Source organism: Pelophylax lessonae (genome assembly GCF_965119305.1).
Source record: "Pelophylax lessonae genome assembly, contig: HAP1_SCAFFOLD_267, whole genome shotgun sequence".
In the NCBI taxonomy this organism is placed as follows: domain Eukaryota; kingdom Metazoa; phylum Chordata; class Amphibia; order Anura; family Ranidae; genus Pelophylax; species Pelophylax lessonae.
In genome coordinates, this window is record NW_028120073.1 from 167,256 (window position 1) to 193,209 (window position 25,954).

At 48.3% G+C, this 25,954-nt stretch overlaps 1 protein-coding gene across 1 annotated transcript in view; it reads right to left on the bottom strand.

Annotated features, from left to right (window-relative positions):
• TONSL (tonsoku like, DNA repair protein) overlaps positions 1 to 25,954 on the bottom strand; it is a 130,481-nt gene that overhangs the window by 79,248 nt on the left and 25,279 nt on the right. Inside the window, exons 9-12 of the mRNA XM_082276065.1 lie at positions 23,344 to 23,496; positions 22,538 to 22,663; positions 22,282 to 22,456; positions 17,646 to 17,707 (exon numbers count right to left, since the gene is read on the bottom strand). Of these exons, the coding sequence (XP_082132191.1) occupies positions 17,646 to 17,707; positions 22,282 to 22,456; positions 22,538 to 22,663; positions 23,344 to 23,496 (516 nt within the window). The remainder of the gene's footprint in view (positions 1 to 17,645; positions 17,708 to 22,281; positions 22,457 to 22,537; positions 22,664 to 23,343; positions 23,497 to 25,954) is intronic.

Consider the following 25,954-nt stretch of genomic DNA (forward strand, 5'->3'; position numbering starts at 1 on the left):
CGGATAAAACCGATCTCCTGATCCCGGATGGAACCATTTAGGATACGGATAAAACCGATCTCCTGATCCCGGATGGAACCATTTAGGATACGGATAAAACCGATCTCCTGATCCCGGATGGAACCATTTAGGATACGGATAAAACCGATCTCCTGATCCCGGATGGAACCATTTAGGATACGGATAAAACCGATCTCCTGATCCCGGATGGAACCATTTAGGATACGGATAAAACCGATCTCCTGATCCCGGATGGAACCATTTAGGATACGGATAAAACCGATCTCCTGATCCCGGATGGAACCATTTAGGATACGGATAAAACCGATCTCCTGATCCCGGATGGAACCATTTAGGATACGGATAAAACCGATCTCCTGATCCCGGATGGAACCATTTAGGATACGGATAAAACCGATCTCTTGATCCCGGGAGGAACCATTTAGGATACGGATAAAACCGATCTCCTGATCCCGGATGGAACCATTTAGGATACGGATAAAACCGATCTCCTGATCCCGGATGGAACCATTTAGGATACGGATAAAACCGATCTCCTGATCCCGGATGGAACCATTTAGGATACGGATAAAACCGATCTCCTGATCCCGGATGGAACCATTTAGGATACGGATAAAACCGATCTCCTGATCCCGGATGGAACCATTTAGGATACGGATAAAACCGATCTCCTGATCCCGGATGGAACCATTTAGGATACGGATAAAACCGATCTCTTGATCCCGGGAGGAACCATTTAGGATACGGATAAAACCGATCTCCTGATCCCGGATGGAACCATTTAGGATACGGATAAAACCGATCTCCTGATCCCGGATGGAACCATTTAGGATACGGATAAAACCGATCTCCTGATCCCAGATGGAACCATTTAGGATACGGATAAAACCGATCTCCTGATCCCGGATGGAACCATTTAGGATACGGATAAAACCGATCTCTTGATCCCGGGAGGAACCATTTAGGATACGGATAAAACTGATCTCCTGATCCCGGATGGAACCATTTAGGATACGGATAAAACCGATCTCCTGATCCCGGATGGAACCATTTAGGATACGGATAAAACCGATCTCCTGATCCCAGATGGAACCATTTAGGATACGGATAAAACCGATCTCCTGATCCCAGATGGAACCATTTAGGATACGGATAAAACCGATCTCCTGATCCCGGATGGAACCATTTAGGATACGGATAAAACCGATCTCCTGATCCCGGATGGAACCATTTAGGATACGGATAAAACCGATCTCCTGATCCCGGATGGAACCATTTAGGATACGGATAAAACCGATCTCCTGATCCCGGATGGAACCATTTAGGATACGGATAAAACCGATCTCTTGATCCCGGGAGGAACCATTTAGGATACGGATAAAACCGATCTCCTGATCCCGGATGGAACCATTTAGGATACGGATAAAACCGATCTCCTGATCCCGGATGGAACCATTTAGGATACGGATAAAACCGATCTCCTGATCCCGGGAGGAACCATTTAGGATACGGATAAAACCGATCTCCTGATCCCGGATGGAACCATTTAGGATATGGATAAAACCGATCTCCTGATCCCGGATGGAACCATTTAGGATACGGATAAAACCGATCTCCTGATCCCAGATGGAACCATTTAGGATACGGATAAAACCGATCTCCTGATCCCGGATGGAACCATTTAGGATACGGATAAAACCGATCTCTTGATCCCGGGAGGAACCATTTAGGATACGGATAAAACTGATCTCCTGATCCCGGATGGAACCATTTAGGATACGGATAAAACCGATCTCCTGATCCCGGATGGAACCATTTAGGATACGGATAAAACCGATCTCCTGATCCCGGATGGAACCATTTAGGATACGGATAAAACCGATCTCCTGATCCCGGATGGAACCATTTAGGATACGGATAAAACCGATCTCCTGATCCCGGATGGAACCATTTAGGATACGGATAAAACCGATCTCCTGATCCCGGATGGAACCATTTAGGATACGGATAAAACCGATCTCTTGATCCCGGGAGGAACCATTTAGGATACGGATAAAACCGATCTCCTGATCCCGGATGGAACCATTTAGGATACGGATAAAACCGATCTCCTGATCCCGGATGGAACCATTTAGGATACGGATAAAACCGATCTCCTGATCCCGGATGGAACCATTTAGGATATGGATAAAACCGATCTCCTGATCCCGGATGGAACCATTTAGGATACGGATAAAACCGATCTCCTGATCCCAGATGGAACCATTTAGGATACGGATAAAACCGATCTCCTGATCCCGGATGGAACCATTTAGGATACGGATAAAACCGATCTCTTGATCCCGGGAGGAACCATTTAGGATACGGATAAAACCGATCTCTTGATCCCGGATGGAACCATTTAGGATACGGATAAAACCGATCTCCTGATCCCGGATGGAACCATTTAGGATACGGATAAAACCGATCTCCTGATCCCGGATGGAACCATTTAGGATACGGATAAAACCGATCTCCTGATCCCGGATGGAACCATTTAGGATACGGATAAAACCGATCTCCTGATCCCAGATGGAACCATTTAGGATACGGATAAAACCGATCTCCTGATCCCGGATGGAACCATTTAGGATACGGATAAAACCGATCTCCTGATCCCGGATGGAACCATTTAGGATACGGATAAAACCGATCTCCTGATCCCGGATGGAACCATTTAGGATATGGATAAAACCGATCTCCTGATCCCGGATGGAACCATTTAGGATATGGATAAAACCGATCTCTTGATCCCGGATGGAACCATTCAGGATACGGATAAAACCGATCTCCTGATCCCGGGAGGAACCATTTAGGATACGGATAAAACCGATCTCCTGATCCCGGGAGGAACCATTTAGGATACGGATAAAACCGATCTCCTGATCCCGGATGGAACCATTTAGGATACGGATAAAACCGATCTCCTGATCCCAGATGGAACCATTTAGGATACGGATAAAACCGATCTCCTGATCCCGGATGGAACCATTTAGGATACGGATAAAACCGATCTCCTGATCCCGGATGGAACCATTTAGGATACGGATAAAACCGATCTCCTGATCCCGGATGGAACCATTTAGGATACGGATAAAACCGATCTCCTGATCCCGGATGGAACCATTTAGGATACGGATAAAACCGATCTCCTGATCCCGGATGGAACCATTTAGGATACGGATAGAACCGATCTCCTGATCCCGGATGGAACCATTTAGGATACGGATAAAACCGATCTCCTGATCCCGGATGGAACCATTTAGGATACGGATAAAACCGATCTCCTGATCCCGGATGGAACCATTTAGGATACGGATAAAACCGATCTCCTGATCCCGGATGGAACCATTTAGGATACGGATAAAACCGATCTCTTGATCCCGGGAGGAACCATTTAGGATACGGATAAAACCGATCTCCTGATCCCGGATGGAACCATTTAGGATACGGATAAAACCGATCTCCTGATCCCGGATGGAACCATTTAGGATACGGATAAAACCGATCTCCTGATCCCAGATGGAACCATTTAGGATACGGATAAAACCGATCTCCTGATCCCGGATGGAACCATTTAGGATACGGATAAAACCGATCTCTTGATCCCGGGAGGAACCATTTAGGATACGGATAAAACTGATCTCCTGATCCCGGATGGAACCATTTAGGATACGGATAAAACCGATCTCCTGATCCCGGATGGAACCATTTAGGATACGGATAAAACCGATCTCCTGATCCCAGATGGAACCATTTAGGATACGGATAAAACCGATCTCCTGATCCCGGATGGAACCATTTAGGATACGGATAAAACCGATCTCCTGATCCCGGATGGAACCATTTAGGATACGGATAAAACCGATCTCCTGATCCCGGATGGAACCATTTAGGATACGGATAAAACCGATCTCCTGATCCCGGATGGAACCATTTAGGATACGGATAAAACCGATCTCTTGATCCCGGGAGGAACCATTTAGGATACGGATAAAACCGATCTCCTGATCCCGGATGGAACCATTTAGGATACGGATAAAACCGATCTCCTGATCCCGGATGGAACCATTTAGGATACGGATAAAACCGATCTCCTGATCCCGGGAGGAACCATTTAGGATACGGATAAAACCGATCTCCTGATCCCGGATGGAACCATTTAGGATATGGATAAAACCGATCTCCTGATCCCGGATGGAACCATTTAGGATACGGATAAAACCGATCTCCTGATCCCAGATGGAACCATTTAGGATACGGATAAAACCGATCTCCTGATCCCGGATGGAACCATTTAGGATACGGATAAAACCGATCTCTTGATCCCGGGAGGAACCATTTAGGATACGGATAAAACTGATCTCCTGATCCCGGATGGAACCATTTAGGATACGGATAAAACCGATCTCCTGATCCCGGATGGAACCATTTAGGATACGGATAAAACCGATCTCCTGATCCCGGATGGAACCATTTAGGATACGGATAAAACCGATCTCCTGATCCCGGATGGAACCATTTAGGATACGGATAAAACCGATCTCCTGATCCCGGATGGAACCATTTAGGATACGGATAAAACCGATCTCCTGATCCCGGATGGAACCATTTAGGATACGGATAAAACCGATCTCTTGATCCCGGGAGGAACCATTTAGGATACGGATAAAACCGATCTCCTGATCCCGGATGGAACCATTTAGGATACGGATAAAACCGATCTCCTGATCCCGGATGGAACCATTTAGGATACGGATAAAACCGATCTCCTGATCCCGGATGGAACCATTTAGGATATGGATAAAACCGATCTCCTGATCCCGGATGGAACCATTTAGGATACGGATAAAACCGATCTCCTGATCCCAGATGGAACCATTTAGGATACGGATAAAACCGATCTCCTGATCCCGGATGGAACCATTTAGGATACGGATAAAACCGATCTCTTGATCCCGGGAGGAACCATTTAGGATACGGATAAAACCGATCTCTTGATCCCGGATGGAACCATTTAGGATACGGATAAAACCGATCTCCTGATCCCGGATGGAACCATTTAGGATACGGATAAAACCGATCTCCTGATCCCGGATGGAACCATTTAGGATACGGATAAAACCGATCTCCTGATCCCGGATGGAACCATTTAGGATACGGATAAAACCGATCTCCTGATCCCAGATGGAACCATTTAGGATACGGATAAAACCGATCTCCTGATCCCGGATGGAACCATTTAGGATAGGGATAAAACCGATCTCCTGATCCCGGATGGAACCATTTAGGATACGGATAAAACCGATCTCCTGATCCCGGATGGAACCATTTAGGATATGGATAAAACCGATCTCCTGATCCCGGATGGAACCATTTAGGATATGGATAAAACCGATCTCTTGATCCCGGATGGAACCATTCAGGATACGGATAAAACCGATCTCCTGATCCCGGGAGGAACCATTTAGGATACGGATAAAACCGATCTCCTGATCCCGGGAGGAACCATTTAGGATACGGATAAAACCGATCTCCTGATCCCAGATGGAACCATTTAGGATACGGATAAAACCGATCTCCTGATCCCAGATGGAACCATTTAGGATACGGATAAAACCGATCTCCTGATCCCGGATGGAACCATTTAGGATACGGATAAAACCGATCTCCTGATCCCGGATGGAACCATTTAGGATACGGATAAAACCGATCTCCTGATCCCGGATGGAACCATTTAGGATACGGATAAAACCGATCTCCTGATCCCGGATGGAACCATTTAGGATACGGATAAAACCGATCTCTTGATCCCGGGAGGAACCATTTAGGATACGGATAAAACCGATCTCCTGATCCCGGATGGAACCATTTAGGATACGGATAAAACCGATCTCCTGATCCCGGATGGAACCATTTAGGATACGGATAAAACCGATCTCCTGATCCCGGGAGGAACCATTTAGGATACGGATAAAACCGATCTCCTGATCCCGGATGGAACCATTTAGGATATGGATAAAACCGATCTCCTGATCCCGGATGGAACCATTTAGGATACGGATAAAACCGATCTCCTGATCCCGGGAGGAACCATTTAGGATACGGATAAAACCGATCTCCTGATCCCGGGAGGAACCATTTAGGATACGGATAAAACCGATCTCCTGATCCCGGATGGAACCATTTAGGATACGGATAAAACCGATCTCCTGATCCCGGATGGAACCATTTAGGATATGGATAAAACCGATCTCTTGATCCCGGATGGAACCATTCAGGATACGGATAAAACCGATCTCCTGATCCCGGGAGGAACCATTTAGGATACGGATAAAACCGATCTCCTGATCCCGGGAGGAACCATTTAGGATACGGATAAAACCGATCTCTTGATCCCGGGAGGAACCATTTAGGATACGGATAAAACCGATCTCTTGATCCCGGATGGAACCATTTAGGATACGGATAAAACCGATCTCCTGATCCCGGATGGAACCATTTAGGATACGGATAAAACCGGTCTCCTGATCCCGGATGGAACCATTTAGGATACGGATAAAACCGATCTCTTGATCCCGGATGGAACCATTTAGGATACGGATAAAACCGATCTCCTGATCCCGGATGGAACCATTTAGGATACGGATAAAACCGATCTCCTGATCCCGGATGGAACCATTTAGGATACGGATAAAACCGGTCTCCTGATCCCGGGAGGAACCATTTAGGATATGGATAAAACCGATCTCTTGATCCCGGATGGAACCATTTAGGATACGGATAAAACCGATCTCCTGATCCCAGATGGAACCATTTAGGATACGGATAAAACCGATCTCCTGATCCCGGATGGAACCATTTAGGATACGGATAAAACCGATCTCCTGATCCCGGATGGAACCATTTAGGATACGGATAAAACCGATCTCCTGATCCCGGATGGAACCATTTAGGATACGGATAAAACCGATCTCCTGATCCCGGATGGAACCATTTAGGATACGGATAAAACCGATCTCTTGATCCCGGGAGGAACCATTTAGGATACGGATAAAACCGATCTCCTGATCCCGGATGGAACCATTTAGGATACGGATAAAACCGATCTCCTGATCCCGGATGGAACCATTTAGGATACGGATAAAACCGATCTCCTGATCCCGGGAGGAACCATTTAGGATACGGATAAAACCGATCTCCTGATCCCGGATGGAACCATTTAGGATATGGATAAAACCGATCTCCTGATCCCGGATGGAACCATTTAGGATACGGATAAAACCGATCTCCTGATCCCAGATGGAACCATTTAGGATACGGATAAAACCGATCTCCTGATCCCGGATGGAACCATTTAGGATACGGATAAAACCGATCTCTTGATCCCGGGAGGAACCATTTAGGATACGGATAAAACCGATCTCCTGATCCCGGGAGGAACCATTTAGGATACGGATAAAACCGATCTCCTGATCCCGGATGGAACCATTTAGGATACGGATAAAACCGATCTCCTGATCCCGGGAGGAACCATTTAGGATACGGATAAAACCGATCTCCTGATCCCGGGAGGAACCATTTAGGATACGGATAAAACCGATCTCCTGATCCCGGATGGAACCATTTAGGATACGGATAAAACCGATCTCCTGATCCCGGATGGAACCATTTAGGATACGGATAAAACCGATCTCCTGATCCCGGATGGAACCATTTAGGATACGGATAAAACCGATCTCCTGATCCCGGATGGAACCATTTAGGATACGGATAAAACCGATCTCCTGATCCCAGATGGAACCATTTAGGATACGGATAAAACCGATCTCCTGATCCCGGATGGAACCATTTAGGATACGGATAAAACCGATCTCCTGATCCCGGATGGAACCATTTAGGATACGGATAAAACCGATCTCCTGATCCCGGATGGAACCATTTAGGATATGGATAAAACCGATCTCCTGATCCCGGATGGAACCATTTAGGATATGGATAAAACCGATCTCTTGATCCCGGATGGAACCATTCAGGATACGGATAAAACCGATCTCCTGATCCCGGGAGGAACCATTTAGGATACGGATAAAACCGATCTCCTGATCCCGGGAGGAACCATTTAGGATACGGATAAAACCGATCTCCTGATCCCAGATGGAACCATTTAGGATACGGATAAAACCGATCTCCTGATCCCAGATGGAACCATTTAGGATACGGATAAAACCGATCTCCTGATCCCGGATGGAACCATTTAGGATACGGATAAAACCGATCTCCTGATCCCGGATGGAACCATTTAGGATACGGATAAAACCGATCTCCTGATCCCGGATGGAACCATTTAGGATACGGATAAAACCGATCTCCTGATCCCGGATGGAACCATTTAGGATACGGATAAAACCGATCTCTTGATCCCGGGAGGAACCATTTAGGATACGGATAAAACCGATCTCCTGATCCCGGATGGAACCATTTAGGATACGGATAAAACCGATCTCCTGATCCCGGATGGAACCATTTAGGATACGGATAAAACCGATCTCCTGATCCCGGGAGGAACCATTTAGGATACGGATAAAACCGATCTCCTGATCCCGGATGGAACCATTTAGGATATGGATAAAACCGATCTCCTGATCCCGGATGGAACCATTTAGGATACGGATAAAACCGATCTCCTGATCCCAGATGGAACCATTTAGGATACGGATAAAACCGATCTCCTGATCCCGGATGGAACCATTTAGGATACGGATAAAACCGATCTCTTGATCCCGGGAGGAACCATTTAGGATACGGATAAAACCGATCTCCTGATCCCGGGAGGAACCATTTAGGATACGGATAAAACCGATCTCCTGATCCCGGATGGAACCATTTAGGATACGGATAAAACCGATCTCCTGATCCCGGGAGGAACCATTTAGGATACGGATAAAACCGATCTCCTGATCCCGGGAGGAACCATTTAGGATACGGATAAAACCGATCTCCTGATCCTGGATGGAACCATTTAGGATACGGATAAAACCGATCTCCTGATCCCGGATGGAACCATTTAGGATACGGATAAAACCGATCTCCTGATCCCGGATGGAACCATTTAGGATACGGATAAAACCGATCTCCTGATCCCGGATGGAACCATTTAGGATACGGATAAAACCGATCTCCTGATCCCAGATGGAACCATTTAGGATACGGATAAAACCGATCTCCTGATCCCGGATGGAACCATTTAGGATACGGATAAAACCGATCTCCTGATCCCGGATGGAACCATTTAGGATACGGATAAAACCGATCTCCTGATCCCGGATGGAACCATTTAGGATATGGATAAAACCGATCTCCTGATCCCGGATGGAACCATTTAGGATATGGATAAAACCGATCTCTTGATCCCGGATGGAACCATTCAGGATACGGATAAAACCGATCTCCTGATCCCGGGAGGAACCATTTAGGATACGGATAAAACCGATCTCCTGATCCCGGGAGGAACCATTTAGGATACGGATAAAACCGATCTCCTGATCCCAGATGGAACCATTTAGGATACGGATAAAACCGATCTCCTGATCCCAGATGGAACCATTTAGGATACGGATAAAACCGATCTCCTGATCCCGGATGGAACCATTTAGGATACGGATAAAACCGATCTCCTGATCCCGGATGGAACCATTTAGGATACGGATAAAACCGATCTCCTGATCCCGGATGGAACCATTTAGGATACGGATAAAACCGATCTCCTGATCCCGGATGGAACCATTTAGGATACGGATAAAACCGATCTCTTGATCCCGGGAGGAACCATTTAGGATACGGATAAAACCGATCTCCTGATCCCGGATGGAACCATTTAGGATACGGATAAAACCGATCTCCTGATCCCGGATGGAACCATTTAGGATACGGATAAAACCGATCTCCTGATCCCGGGAGGAACCATTTAGGATACGGATAAAACCGATCTCCTGATCCCGGATGGAACCATTTAGGATATGGATAAAACCGATCTCCTGATCCCGGATGGAACCATTTAGGATACGGATAAAACCGATCTCCTGATCCCGGGAGGAACCATTTAGGATACGGATAAAACCGATCTCCTGATCCCGGGAGGAACCATTTAGGATACGGATAAAACCGATCTCCTGATCCCGGGAGGAACCATTTAGGATACGGATAAAACCGATCTCCTGATCCCGGATGGAACCATTTAGGATACGGATAAAACCGATCTCCTGATCCCGGATGGAACCATTTAGGATACGGATAAAACCGATCTCCTGATCCCGGATGGAACCATTTAGGATATGGATAAAACCGATCTCCTGATCCCGGATGGAACCATTTAGGATATGGATAAAACCGATCTCTTGATCCCGGATGGAACCATTCAGGATACGGATAAAACCGATCTCCTGATCCCGGGAGGAACCATTTAGGATACGGATAAAACCGATCTCCTGATCCCGGGAGGAACCATTTAGGATACGGATAAAACCGATCTCTTGATCCCGGATGGAACCATTTAGGATACGGATAAAACCGATCTCCTGATCCCGGATGGAACCATTTAGGATACGGATAAAACCGGTCTCCTGATCCCGGATGGAACCATTTAGGATACGGATAAAACCGATCTCTTGATCCCGGATGGAACCATTTAGGATACGGATAAAACCGATCTCCTGATCCCGGATGGAACCATTTAGGATACGGATAAAACCGATCTCCTGATCCCGGATGGAACCATTTAGGATACGGATAAAACCGGTCTCCTGATCCCGGGAGGAACCATTTAGGATATGGATAAAACCGATCTCTTGATCCCGGATGGAACCATTTAGGATACGGATAAAACCGATCTCCTGATCCCAGATGGAACCATTTAGGATACGGATAAAACCGATCTCCTGATCCCGGATGGAACCATTTAGGATACGGATAAAACCGATCTCCTGATCCCGGATGGAACCATTTAGGATACGGATAAAACCGATCTCCTGATCCCGGATGGAACCATTTAGGATACGGATAAAACCGATCTCCTGATCCCGGATGGAACCATTTAGGATACGGATAAAACCGATCTCTTGATCCCGGGAGGAACCATTTAGGATACGGATAAAACCGATCTCCTGATCCCGGATGGAACCATTTAGGATACGGATAAAACCGATCTCCTGATCCCGGATGGAACCATTTAGGATACGGATAAAACCGATCTCCTGATCCCGGGAGGAACCATTTAGGATACGGATAAAACCGATCTCCTGATCCCGGATGGAACCATTTAGGATATGGATAAAACCGATCTCCTGATCCCGGATGGAACCATTTAGGATACGGATAAAACCGATCTCCTGATCCCAGATGGAACCATTTAGGATACGGATAAAACCGATCTCCTGATCCCGGATGGAACCATTTAGGATACGGATAAAACCGATCTCTTGATCCCGGGAGGAACCATTTAGGATACGGATAAAACCGATCTCCTGATCCCGGGAGGAACCATTTAGGATACGGATAAAACCGATCTCCTGATCCCGGATGGAACCATTTAGGATACGGATAAAACCGATCTCCTGATCCCGGGAGGAACCATTTAGGATACGGATAAAACCGATCTCCTGATCCCGGGAGGAACCATTTAGGATACGGATAAAACCGATCTCCTGATCCCGGATGGAACCATTTAGGATACGGATAAAACCGATCTCCTGATCCCGGATGGAACCATTTAGGATACGGATAAAACCGATCTCCTGATCCCGGATGGAACCATTTAGGATACGGATAAAACCGATCTCCTGATCCCGGATGGAACCATTTAGGATACGGATAAAACCGATCTCCTGATCCCAGATGGAACCATTTAGGATACGGATAAAACCGATCTCCTGATCCCGGATGGAACCATTTAGGATACGGATAAAACCGATCTCCTGATCCCGGATGGAACCATTTAGGATACGGATAAAACCGATCTCCTGATCCCGGATGGAACCATTTAGGATATGGATAAAACCGATCTCCTGATCCCGGATGGAACCATTTAGGATATGGATAAAACCGATCTCTTGATCCCGGATGGAACCATTCAGGATACGGATAAAACCGATCTCCTGATCCCGGGAGGAACCATTTAGGATACGGATAAAACCGATCTCCTGATCCCGGGAGGAACCATTTAGGATACGGATAAAACCGATCTCCTGATCCCAGATGGAACCATTTAGGATACGGATAAAACCGATCTCCTGATCCCAGATGGAACCATTTAGGATACGGATAAAACCGATCTCCTGATCCCGGATGGAACCATTTAGGATACGGATAAAACCGATCTCCTGATCCCGGATGGAACCATTTAGGATACGGATAAAACCGATCTCCTGATCCCGGATGGAACCATTTAGGATACGGATAAAACCGATCTCCTGATCCCGGATGGAACCATTTAGGATACGGATAAAACCGATCTCTTGATCCCGGGAGGAACCATTTAGGATACGGATAAAACCGATCTCCTGATCCCGGATGGAACCATTTAGGATACGGATAAAACCGATCTCCTGATCCCGGATGGAACCATTTAGGATACGGATAAAACCGATCTCCTGATCCCGGGAGGAACCATTTAGGATACGGATAAAACCGATCTCCTGATCCCGGATGGAACCATTTAGGATACGGATAAAACCGATCTCCTGATCCCAGATGGAACCATTTAGGATACGGATAAAACCGATCTCCTGATCCCGGATGGAACCATTTAGGATACGGATAAAACCGGTCTCCTGATCCCGGATGGAACCATTTAGGATACGGATAAAACCGATCTCCTGATCCCGGATGGAACCATTTAGGATACGGATAAAACCGATCTCCTGATCCCGGATGGAACCATTTAGGATACGGATAAAACCGGTCTCCTGATCCCGGATGGAACCATTTAGGATACGGATAAAACCGATCTCTTGATCCCGGATGGAACCATTTAGGATACGGATAAAACCGATCTCCTGATCCCGGATGGAACCATTTAGGATACGGATAAAACCGATCTCCTGATCCCGGATGGAACCATTTAGGATACGGATAAAACCGATCTCCTGATCCCGGATGGAACCATTTAGGATACGGATAAAACCGATCTCCTGATCCCGGATGGAACCATTTAGGATACGGATAAAACCGATCTCCTGATCCCGGGAGGAACCATTTAGGATACGGATAAAACCGATCTCCTGATCCCGGATGGAACCATTTAGGATACGGATAAAACCGATCTCCTGATCCCGGATGGAACCATTTAGGATACGGATAAAACCGATCTCCTGATCCCGGATGGAACCATTTAGGATACGGATAAAACCGATCTCCTGATCCCGGATGGAACCATTTAGGATACGGATAAAACCGATCTCCTGATCCCAGATGGAACCATTTAGGATACGGATAAAACCGATCTCCTGATCCCGGATGGAACCATTTAGGATACGGATAAAACCGATCTCCTGATCCCGGATGGAACCATTTAGGATACGGATAAAACCGATCTCCTGATCCCGGATGGAACCATTTAGGATATGGATAAAACCGATCTCCTGATCCCGGATGGAACCATTTAGGATATGGATAAAACCGATCTCTTGATCCCGGATGGAACCATTCAGGATACGGATAAAACCGATCTCCTGATCCCGGGAGGAACCATTTAGGATACGGATAAAACCGATCTCCTGATCCCGGGAGGAACCATTTAGGATACGGATAAAACCGATCTCCTGATCCCAGATGGAACCATTTAGGATACGGATAAAACCGATCTCCTGATCCCAGATGGAACCATTTAGGATACGGATAAAACCGATCTCCTGATCCCGGATGGAACCATTTAGGATACGGATAAAACCGATCTCCTGATCCCGGATGGAACCATTTAGGATACGGATAAAACCGATCTCCTGATCCCGGATGGAACCATTTAGGATACGGATAAAACCGATCTCCTGATCCCGGATGGAACCATTTAGGATACGGATAAAACCGATCTCTTGATCCCGGGAGGAACCATTTAGGATACGGATAAAACCGATCTCCTGATCCCGGATGGAACCATTTAGGATACGGATAAAACCGATCTCCTGATCCCGGATGGAACCATTTAGGATACGGATAAAACCGATCTCCTGATCCCGGGAGGAACCATTTAGGATACGGATAAAACCGATCTCCTGATCCCGGATGGAACCATTTAGGATACGGATAAAACCGATCTCCTGATCCCAGATGGAACCATTTAGGATACGGATAAAACCGATCTCCTGATCCCGGATGGAACCATTTAGGATACGGATAAAACCGGTCTCCTGATCCCGGATGGAACCATTTAGGATACGGATAAAACCGATCTCCTGATCCCGGATGGAACCATTTAGGATACGGATAAAACCGATCTCCTGATCCCGGATGGAACCATTTAGGATACGGATAAAACCGGTCTCCTGATCCCGGATGGAACCATTTAGGATACGGATAAAACCGATCTCTTGATCCCGGATGGAACCATTTAGGATACGGATAAAACCGATCTCCTGATCCCGGATGGAACCATTTAGGATACGGATAAAACCGATCTCCTGATCCCGGATGGAACCATTTAGGATACGGATAAAACCGATCTCCTGATCCCGGATGGAACCATTTAGGATACGGATAAAACCGATCTCCTGATCCCGGATGGAACCATTTAGGATACGGATAAAACCGATCTCCTGATCCCGGATGGAACCATTTAGGATACGGATAAAACCGATCTCCTGATCCCAGATGGAACCATTTAGGATACGGATAAAACCGATCTCTTGATCCCGGATGGAACCATTTAGAATACGGATAAAACCGATCTCCTGATCCCGGATGGAACCATTTAGGATACGGATAAAACCGATCTCCTGATCACGGATGGAACCATTTAGGATACAGATAAAACTGATCTCCTGATCCCGGATGGAACCATTTAGGATACGGATAAAACCGGTCTCCTGATCCCAGATGGAACCATTTAGGATACGGATAAAACCGATCTCTTGATCCCGGATGGAACCATTTAGGATACGGATAAAACCGGTCTCCTGATCCCGGGAGGAACCATTTAGGATACGGATAAAACCGATCTCCTGATCCCGGATGGAACCATTTAGGATACGGATAAAACCGATCTCTTGATCCCGGGAGGAACCATTTAGGATACGGATAAAACCGATCTCCTGATCCCGGATGGAACCATTTAGGATATGGATAAAACCGATCTCCTGATCCCGGATGGAACCATTTAGGATACGGATAAAACCGGTCTCCTGATCCCGGATGGAACCATTTAGGATACGGATAAAACCGATCTGATCCCGGATGGAACCATTTAGGATACGGATAAAACTGATCTCCTGAACCCAGATGGAACCATTTAGGATACGGATAAAACCGATCTCCTGATCCCGGATGGAACCATTTAGGATACGGATAAAACCGATCTCCTGATCCCGGGAGGAACCATTTAGGATACGGATAAAACCGATCTCCTGATCCCGGATGGAACCATTTAGGATACAGATAAAACCGATCTCCTGATCCCGGATGGAACCATTTAGGATACGGATAAAACCGATCTCCTGATCCCGGGAGGAACCATTTAGGATACGGATAAAACTGATCTCCTGATCCCGGATGGAACCATTTAGGATACGGATAAAACCGATCTCCTGATCCCGGGAGGAACCATTTAGGATACGGATAAAACCGGTCTCCTGATCCCGGATGGAACCATTTAGGATACGGATAAAACCGATCTCCTGATCCCGGATGGAACCATTTAGGATACAGATAAAACTGATCTCCTGATCCCGGATGGAACCATTTAGGATACGGATAAAACCGATCTCCTGATCCCGGGAGGAACCATTTAGGATACGGATAAAACCGATCTCCTGATCCCGGATGGAACCATTTAGGATACGGATAAAACCGATCTCCTGATCCCGGGAGGAACCATTTAGGATACGGATAAAACCGATCTCCTGATCCCGGATGGAACCATTTAGGATACGGATAAAACCGATCTCCTGATCCCAGATGGAACCATTCAGGATACGGATAAAACCGATCTCCTGATCCCGGGAGGAACCATTTAGGATACGGATAAAACCGATCTCCTGATCCCGGATGGAACCATTTAGGATACGGATAAAACCGATCTCCTGATCCCGGGAGGAAACATTTAGGATACGGATAAAACCGATCTCCTGATCCCGGGAGGAAGCATTTAGGATACGGATAAAACCGATCTCCTGATCCCGGGAGGAACCATTTAGGATACGGATAAAACCGGTCTCCTGATCCCGGATGGAACCATTTAGGATACGGATAAAACCGATCTCCTGATCCCGGATGGAACCATTTAGGATACAGATAAAACTGATCTCCTGATCCCGGATGGAACCATTTAGGATACGGATAAAACCGATCTCCTGATCCCGGGAGGAACCATTTAGGATACGGATAAAACCGATCTCCTGATCCCGGATGGAACCATTTAGGATACGGATAAAACCGGTCTCCTGATCCCGGATGGAACCATTTAGGATACGGATAAAACCGATCTCCTGATCCCGGGAGGAACCATTTAGGATACGGATAAAACCGATCTCCTGATCCCGGATGGAACCATTTAGGATACGGATAAAACCGGTCTCCTGATCCCAGATGGAACCATTCAGGATACGGATAAAACCGATCTCCTGATCCCGGGAGGAACCATTTAGGATACGGATAAAACCGATCTCCTGATCCCGGATGGAACCATTTAGGATACGGATAAAACCGATCTCCTGATCCCGGGAGGAAACATTTAGGATACGGATAAAACCGATCTCCTGATCCCGGGAGGAAGCATTTAGGATATGGATTGGGATAAAGTGGAGAAGCCAGAGACATGACCTTCATCTTCAGACACTAGCATAAAGATAAAACCCTTCCTAAAGGGGGGGGGGGTTTATATGTAGGAGGGGACTTCCTGTCTTGTTTTGCCAGTGTCCTATGTCCTGAAGGTGGCAGTATAACCCTCTAGTAATATGAAGGTGTTCTGTCTCCTCTGATGTATGATGAAGGGTGGGTTACTTTGGGTCACCCCAGATTCCTATGGGCGATTTATCGGAAGCGGTTTTGTGGCCTTTATGAATTCTGCCAGAGGTGACAACTTATAAGGACAACTGTACAACCCTCCTCCTGCCCTCGCTGTAGCCGGATAGAAGAATAGAGAGACCTCCACATCTCCCAATGACTAGGGCACAGCTCTTCTCTATGGAGGTCACCTCTATACAACACCAGAGCCGATTGGGTACCTGGAGAGTTCTCAGATCCTACTTCCAGGGCCCCCAGTGATATAGCCGGTCTTACAAAGGCAGTGGACAGCTGGGTCAGCATCCCTTTGTTTCTAAGTCTCCCTATACCATTTCCTCGATGCTGGGCTGGAATGGGATCAGCCTGGAGCTTACCTGAACAGCTCTCCTCCTCCCGGGAACGGACTTCTCATATCCTTCAAGATCCTCGTCATCATCTGCAATACACACAGAGTTACTTCATTCCTGCTGTGGAAATTTTATTGTGGACGTTTCTTTAGGATGTATTTTTGATTAAATTGCCATTAGGTCTCCCAGTGTCAGTTCACCGATAATCGATACGCTTTAACTGGCATTGCGGAAAGACTTGTTAGTGAAAACCTTCCATTAGATGGGATGGCACAATACTTGTAGCAAGGAGAGATCTATCGCACAAATACTCGCCATCCGGGGCCCCGTCTATTTACTGCGGAGATATGCTTGTGAAATGGAATTCTTATATTTTTACCAAGATTAACCACTTGCCGACCACCACACGACTATATATATGGCGGCGGTCAGCCCCTCCTGGGCAAAGTGACGTAGGGGTACGTCACTCGCCCACGAGCCTCTAGGGGGCGAATGCGCTCGTTTCCTGACATCCCAGTGCGAGTGACCGGCGGCTCCAATGTCTTCCGCAGGAGAGGGAGAAAGGCAGGCGGCTGATGTAAACACAACCGTCTGTCATTCTCCCTTAGATCATCACAGAGGCTATGTAGGATCGTATGTCTCTGTTATGATCTAACAAGCCACGCCCCTTGACAGTAAGAATCACGCCCCTAGGGACACACTTAACCCCTTGATCACTAATAAAGTGAACCCCTTCCCTGCCAGTGTTATTATTACAGTAACAGTGCATATTTATAAACAAGCAAAAAATTGGGGGAGCAAACCCTGAACATGTATATCTAAAGCCGGTGCAGCTATGGACCAAGCAACATGTATATTAAAAAAGAATAGCGCAACCATGCAAAAGAAATGACTATTAAATATGGAGACCATCCATAAATAAAAATGGGGGTTTGGTCCCACCATATGGCCATATCGTGCTCAAGCCCACCACTGCATCAAAGTACCCCATTGTCAGTGGGTCCTACACTATCCATGAAAAAGGGGTGAATCCAGCCTCTCCAACCCTTGGAGACAACACTCCTTGCTGGGAAGGTGTGCTAATGCACTGCAGGGGACTCCTCCTATATCTACTTGATGGTGGACTCTGATAGAGTACAGGTGTGTGTGGGGGATGGGATGCTCAACCACAGAAGTCTGGTCAGACTGAATACATAATAAACAAGCAAAAAATTGGGGGAGCAAACCCTGAACATGTATATCTAAAGCCGGTGCAGCTATGGACCAAGCAACATGTATATTAAAAAAGAATAGCGCAACCATGCAAAAGAAATGACTATCAAATATGGAGACAATCCATAAATAAAAAAAAAATAAAAAAAGGAGTATTATCTCCATGGGTTAGAGAGGCTGGATTCACCCCTTTTCTATGGATAGTGTAGGACCCACTGATAATGGGGTACTTTGACGCAGTGGTGGTCTTGAGCACGATATGGCCATATGGTGGGACCAAACCCCCATTTTTATTTATGGATTGTCTTCATATTTAAAGTGCATAGTTATAGCACTGATTACTGTAGTAATGTCACTGGTCCCCTCAAAAGTGTCAAAAATGTCAGTCAGGGGTCCGATCTGTCCGCCGCAATGTCGCAGTCCCGCAAAAAAAAAAAAAAAAATCGCAGATCGCCGCCATTACTCGTTAAAAAAACAATAAAAATGACAGAAATCTTTCCCGTAGTTAGTAAACGCAATAACTTTTACGCAAACCAATCAAAATATGCGTATTGTGATTTTTTTTTACCAAAAATATGTAGCAGAAAACAAATTGGCCTAAAATGTTAAAAAATTTAGATTTTTACATTTTTTTGGGGAATTTCATCTAAAAAAAATGGGAAAAATATTGTTATTTTTTCACAATTGTCGCTCATTTTGTTGTTTATAGCGCAAAAAATAAAAATCTCACAGGTGATCAAATACCACCAAAAGAAAGCTCTGTTTGTGGGGAAAAAAAGGACGTCAGTTTCATTTGGGTACAGCGTCGCACGACCGTGCAATTGTGTGTTAAAGTCACGCAGTGCCGAATCACAAAATAGGACCTGGTCATTGAGCAGCCAAATCCTCTGGGGCTTAAGTGTTAATGGATGGTATCTTTTAGTCACATTCGATCGGTGTGACTGAGGGGCTGCTGCTATTATCTTATGCAGAGAAAGTCTCATCAACTGGAACAAATAGAATGGTCACTATTAAATATGGTTTATATGAACTATATTTGAGGAGGTCCACTAACCGGTAACGGGTCCATGTTTATGGATTGACATGACTGAATAATGAGAAGCCATGTGCTCCGTCCTTTGTGGCAGTTGGGAGCCTCTGTGTTCAGTCGTGTCCATTCATGGGCATGTACTCCACAGTTCCTTTGTACTTTTTGAATGTATACATGTTCTGTGATTGGTGGTCTTGAAGTCACTCCCTGTAACTCCCTGCTGTAAATAAACCAAGCCCTGCCCTGGATGGGACAGTCACTCATAGGAACCCTCCAGATAGCATCAAATTGACTACAGCAAGCGCGTCTGTTTATTTCCTTGTTGCTGAGCGCTTGGAAAACCTTATACAGAAGAGCTGTACATTTGTACTTTTCAGTACAAGGGTTTAATGGCATTTGGTGCGTATTAATCTTCAGCGCAGAGAGAGGAGACTTGTAGAGAGGGTCTCCAACCACCTATCAGTCGAGTCCTTAAAGACAGAGTGTCCTGCACTGGAATAGTAAGGACCTCATTCAGGTCAGGACAGTGTCAGATCCATGGAGGGGACAGATCCTTCTGTACAATGTCCTTCCCACATGGAACCCGGACCAATGACTGCTTGGTGGACACACTGCTTGTCTGGGCGTTTCCAATCTCTGTTACAAATAGTTGGAGAAGCGGGAATGTTAAAATCTTCACAGGAGGAGCTTCAGAGGACCAAGCATGGAAGCAGCACCGGGAGAAGCAGCACCGGGAGAAGCAGCACCGGAAGAAGCAGCACCAGGAGAAGCAGCACCGGGAGAAGCAGCACCGGGAGAAGCAGCACCGGTAGAAGCAGCACCGGAAGAAGCAGCACCGGTAGAAGCAGCACCGGTTAGAAGCAGCACCGGTTAGAAGCAGCACCGGTAGAAGCAGCACCGGGAGAAGCAGCACCGGGAGAAGCAGCACCGGGACAAGCAGCACCGGTTAGAAGCAGCACCGGTTAGAAGCAGCACCGGGAGAAGCAGCACCGGGAGAAGCAGCACCGGTAGAAGCAGCACCGGTAGAAGCAGCACCGGAAGAAGCAGCACCGGTAGAAGCAGCACCGGCAGAAGCAGCACCAGGAGAAGCAGCACCGGTAGAAGCAGCACCGGAAGAAGCAGCACCGGCAGAAGCAGCACCAGGAGAAGCAGCACCGGGAGAAGCAGCACCGGTTAGAAGCAGCACCGGGAGAAGCAGCACCGGGAGAAGCAGCACCGGTTAGAAGCAGCACCGGTTAGAAGCAGCACCGGGAGAAGCAGCACCAGGAGAAGCAGCACCAGGAGAAGCAGCACCAGGAGAAGCAGCACCAGGAGAAGCAGCACCAGGAGAAGCAGCACCGGTAGATGCAGCAGGCTGAGCCTCTAGTTTCCGAGAGCTGCACTCCACGTCAATGAGAGTTGGAGGTCTCCTCTAATTTAGGAGTAATAGTAGACTGAGACTCCCCCAGGGTTAGCTCATTACTGGAGCCACTTAGAATCAGAGTCTCTATGGCCGATGGCTCAGAAGCCACTAAGACTAAAAACCAATCAGAATCTGCAGGAGAGGGCAGGGGGCTCAGGGTCAGTAAATGGGAGGGGGTTTATTTCGGGGTTATTACTTCTTGCCTGAACGTGGTTAAAACCTCCGCCAAAAGAGAAGAGCTCCCACCTCACGAGGAGGACTCTATAATCAGAGAAGAGAACTCCATGCTGCATGAAGAGGAGAGCTACAAGAAGCCAAAGATGTCTTAGCAGAGTGTGAGGGGGGGGGGTGGGGGTGGTATCCGGTACAGAGGGACCCCCATCACCCCAACCCCCTCCCATGTCTAGAATCAGACACATTGCATAGTAGGGCAGCATAAGACGCAGGGTACAAGGCAGGAACCCGCCTATCTTTTACCAGAACAGAGTCTGCATAGGCCCCAACATGGAACACTAAAGGGGACTATCCCCCCCAACATCTTCTCCAGACACCTGAAAGCCAGGCTAAGGGTGACCATACCAGACTCCAGAAGAGAAGAGTTCTGACTAAGCCAGAGCTGAAGACCATCCATCCTCCTAGGGCATGCTGGGGGTGGGAGGGGTTACCTGGGCCGGCTTACATAGTGTCCAATCCTCCTCCAGGCAGCAGTATAACCCAAAGATGAATGGCTTCCTGTGTCCCTCAATGGATGAGAAAGAAAATGTGGGAGTCGGAATACAGAGGCCACTAATGGAGATCTGGAAATGAGGACTAAATACGTTGTGAACATCCCCAATATGGCGGATCATAGGTCATCCAATGTCCTGAGTCCCCTCTCTGCATTACATAGAACCTGCTGGAGACCTCCTCAAGGAAGGACACCCCCAAACATCACACAGAAACGCCCCCACTCCTCAGTCCCATTAGTAAGACCTGCAGAAGAAACAAACATGGCGGCAGGGACACTTGTTGGGACTCACCACTCTGGGACAGTTCAATGTCACTCTCCTGCAGGGGCTCACTGTTCTCCACCTCCTCCTCCTCGCTCTCACTGTCTGAACCGCTACACAACTCTGCCAGCTGGGCCTCCGTATCTGCCGCCTCAGGAGATGCCCACTTCTCCTGCGTCACAAGGAGCTGGCGGAGGACTTTCCTCTGCGGAAGGAGAAAAGGAACCAAGGATAAAGGGACTGGACTGACATGGAAGGGAGCGTCAGACGTGAATCCTATCCTCACCTGGAGCCGAGAGTCCTCCACTTCTCGGGAACATTTCAGGGCACTGGACAGACACCGCTGCACCTCCCCCACCTCCTGGCCATCCTCCTCCATTGACATCGCCATGTTCAGCCAGGTTTTACATTCCTGCAGCAGAAGGAAGGAGACTGTAAAAAGAAAAGGCATCTTCTCCAAGAAATAATCATCTGCATCCATCTCCCAACCTTCAATAGCTTCTTCCAAAGATGGTCTCCGAATCTGTCTGGGTCCCCCTCCAAAAAGTCAGTATCCCCCCCAACCTTCACCATCCTGCCTGGCCATTACCATTATTATCCATCCAATCTGCCCACCATTACTCTCAGAAATTCCACCGTCCAGCCTGTGAATAAGACCCCCCACCTCCTCTCATCTTCCCAGGGCAGAGTCACTTGTGTCTATTCCTCCCCTGAGGAGTCAGCCATCCATTCCTCCTCCCTCTCCTCTCATTTCTCCCCTGAGGAAGTCACCCATCTCCATTCCTCCCGAGGAAGCCACCAATCCATTCCTCCACCTACTCCTCTCATTCCTCCCTGAGGAAAACACTAATATCCTTTCCTACCCTGAGGAAGTCACCCATCTCCATTCCTCCTTACTCTCCTCTCTCCACTCCCCTGTGAGGAGACCAATCTCCATTACTCCTCCTCTCATTCCTCCCCTGTGGAGTCACCTGGGTCTGTCCCAGGATTACTGTATTGTCCACGTACAGATTTCTGCTACAAGTAATGACTGGCCTCTAGAATCCCCCCCACCACCACCCCTAGTTGACCTCCCAGATCCTCCCCTCTCACCTCCACAGGATTGCCCTTCCGCAACTCCAGCTCTGCCTGATAGTGCAGCAAAGCCCGCTTGTGGTCTCTCAGGTCAGTGTAGGTGGCAGCCAGGGACACGTGAATGACCGCCAGCTCCCTGTCAGGGCGTCCCAGGGACTGAGCACAGCTGAGCTGCAAAGAACACAAAGAGAGAGACTTGCATGAGGTACTCCATACCCACCCAATGCCGTGGATAGGCTGGAAACTCTGCCCTATACAGGTCACCCCTACACCTCACACCCCTTACAGGTCACCCCTACACCTCTCACCCCTATACAGGTCACCCCTACACCTCGCACCCCTATACGGGTCACCCCTACTCCTCTCACCCCTTACAGGTCACCCCTACACCTCACACCCCTTACAGGTCACCCCTACACCTCTCACCCCTATACAGGTCACCCCTACACCTCACACCCCTTACAGGTCACCCCTACACCTCTCACCCCTATACAGGTCACCCCTACACCTCACACCCCTTACAGGTCACCCCTACACCTCACACCCCTTACAGGTCACCCCTACACCTCACACCCCTTACAGGTCACCCCTACACCTCGCACCCCTATACAGGTCACCCCTACACCTCACACCCCTTACAGGTCACCCCTACACCTCTCACCCCTTACAGGAGGTCACCCCTACACCTCGCACCCCTATACAGGTCACCCCTACACCTCACCTCACACCCCTTACAGGTCACCCCTACACCTCACACCCCTTACAGGTCACCCCTACACCTCGCACCCCTATACAGGTCACCCCTACTCCTCTCACCCCTATACAGGTCACCCCTACACCTCGCACCCCTATACGGGTCACCCCTACTCCTCTCACCCCTTACAGGTCACCCCTACACCTCACACCCCTTACAGGTCACCCCTACACCTCACACCCCTTACAGGTCACCCCTACACCTCACACCCCTTACAGGTCACCCCTACACCTCTCACCCCTATACAGGTCACCCCTACACCTCACACCCCTTACAGGTCACCCCTACACCTCACACCCCTTACAGGTCACCCCTACACCTCTCACCCCTTACAGGTCACCCCTACACCTCTCACCCCTATACAGGTCACCCCTACACCTCACACCCCTTACAGGTCACCCCTACACCTCACACCCCTTACAGGTCACCCCTACACCTCTCACCCCTATACAGGTCACCCCTACACCTCACACCCCTTACAGGTCACCCCTACACCTCTCACCCCTATACAGGTCACCCCTACACCTCGCACCCCTTACAGGTCACCCCTACACCTCTCACCCCTTACAGGTCACCCCTACACCTCACACCCCTTACAGGTCACCCCTACACCTCTCACCCCTATACAGGTCACCCCTACACCTCACACCCCTTACAGGTCACCCCTACACCTCTCACCCCTATACAGGTCACCCCTACACCTCACACCCCTTACAGGTCACCCCTACACCTCACACCCCTTACAGGTCACCCCTACACCTCACACCCCTTACAGGTCACCCCTACACCTCTCACCCCTATACAGGTCACCCCTACACCTCACACCCCTTACAGGTCACCCCTACACCTCACACCCCTTACAGGTCACCCCTACACCTCTCACCCCTTACAGGTCACCCCTACACCTCTCACCCCTTACAGGTCACCCCTACACCTCTCACCCCTATACAGGTCACCCCTACACCTCACACCCCTTACAGGTCACCCCTACACCTCACACCCCTTACAGGTCACCCCTACACCTCTCACCCCTATACAGGTCACCCCTACACCTCACACCCCTTACAGGTCACCCCTACACCTCTCACCCCTATACAGGTCACCCCTACACCTCGCACCCCTATACGGGTCACCCCTACTCCTCTCACCCCTTACAGGTCACCCCTACACCTCACACCCCTTACAGGTCACCCCTACACCTCTCACCCCTATACAGGTCACCCCTACACCTCACACCCCTTACAGGTCACCCCTACACCTCTCACCCCTATACAGGTCACCCCTACACCTCACACCCCTTACAGGTCACCCCTACACCTCACACCCCTTACAGGTCACCCCTACACCTCACACCCCTTACAGGTCACCCCTACACCTCGCACCCCTATACAGGTCACCCCTACACCTCACACCCCTTACAGGTCACCCCTACACCTCTCACCCCTTACAGGAGGTCACCCCTACACCTCGCACCCCTATACAGGTCACCCCTACACCTCACCTCACACCCCTTACAGGTCACCCCTACACCTCACACCCCTTACAGGTCACCCCTACACCTCGCACCCCTATACAGGTCACCCCTACACCTCTCACCCCTTACAGGTCACCCCTACACCTCACACCTGACCCCAATAAAAGTCAACCCGGGCCCATTACCGGTGACCCCCAACACCTCTCACCCGACCCCCTTATCACTCACCCCTACACCTCACACCCCTTACAGGTCACCCCTACACCTCTCACCCCTATACAGGTCACCCCTACACCTCACACCCCTTACAGGTCACCCCTACACCTCACACCCCTTACAGGTCACCCCTACACCTCACACCCCTTACAGGTCACCCCTACACCTCTCACCCCTATACAGGT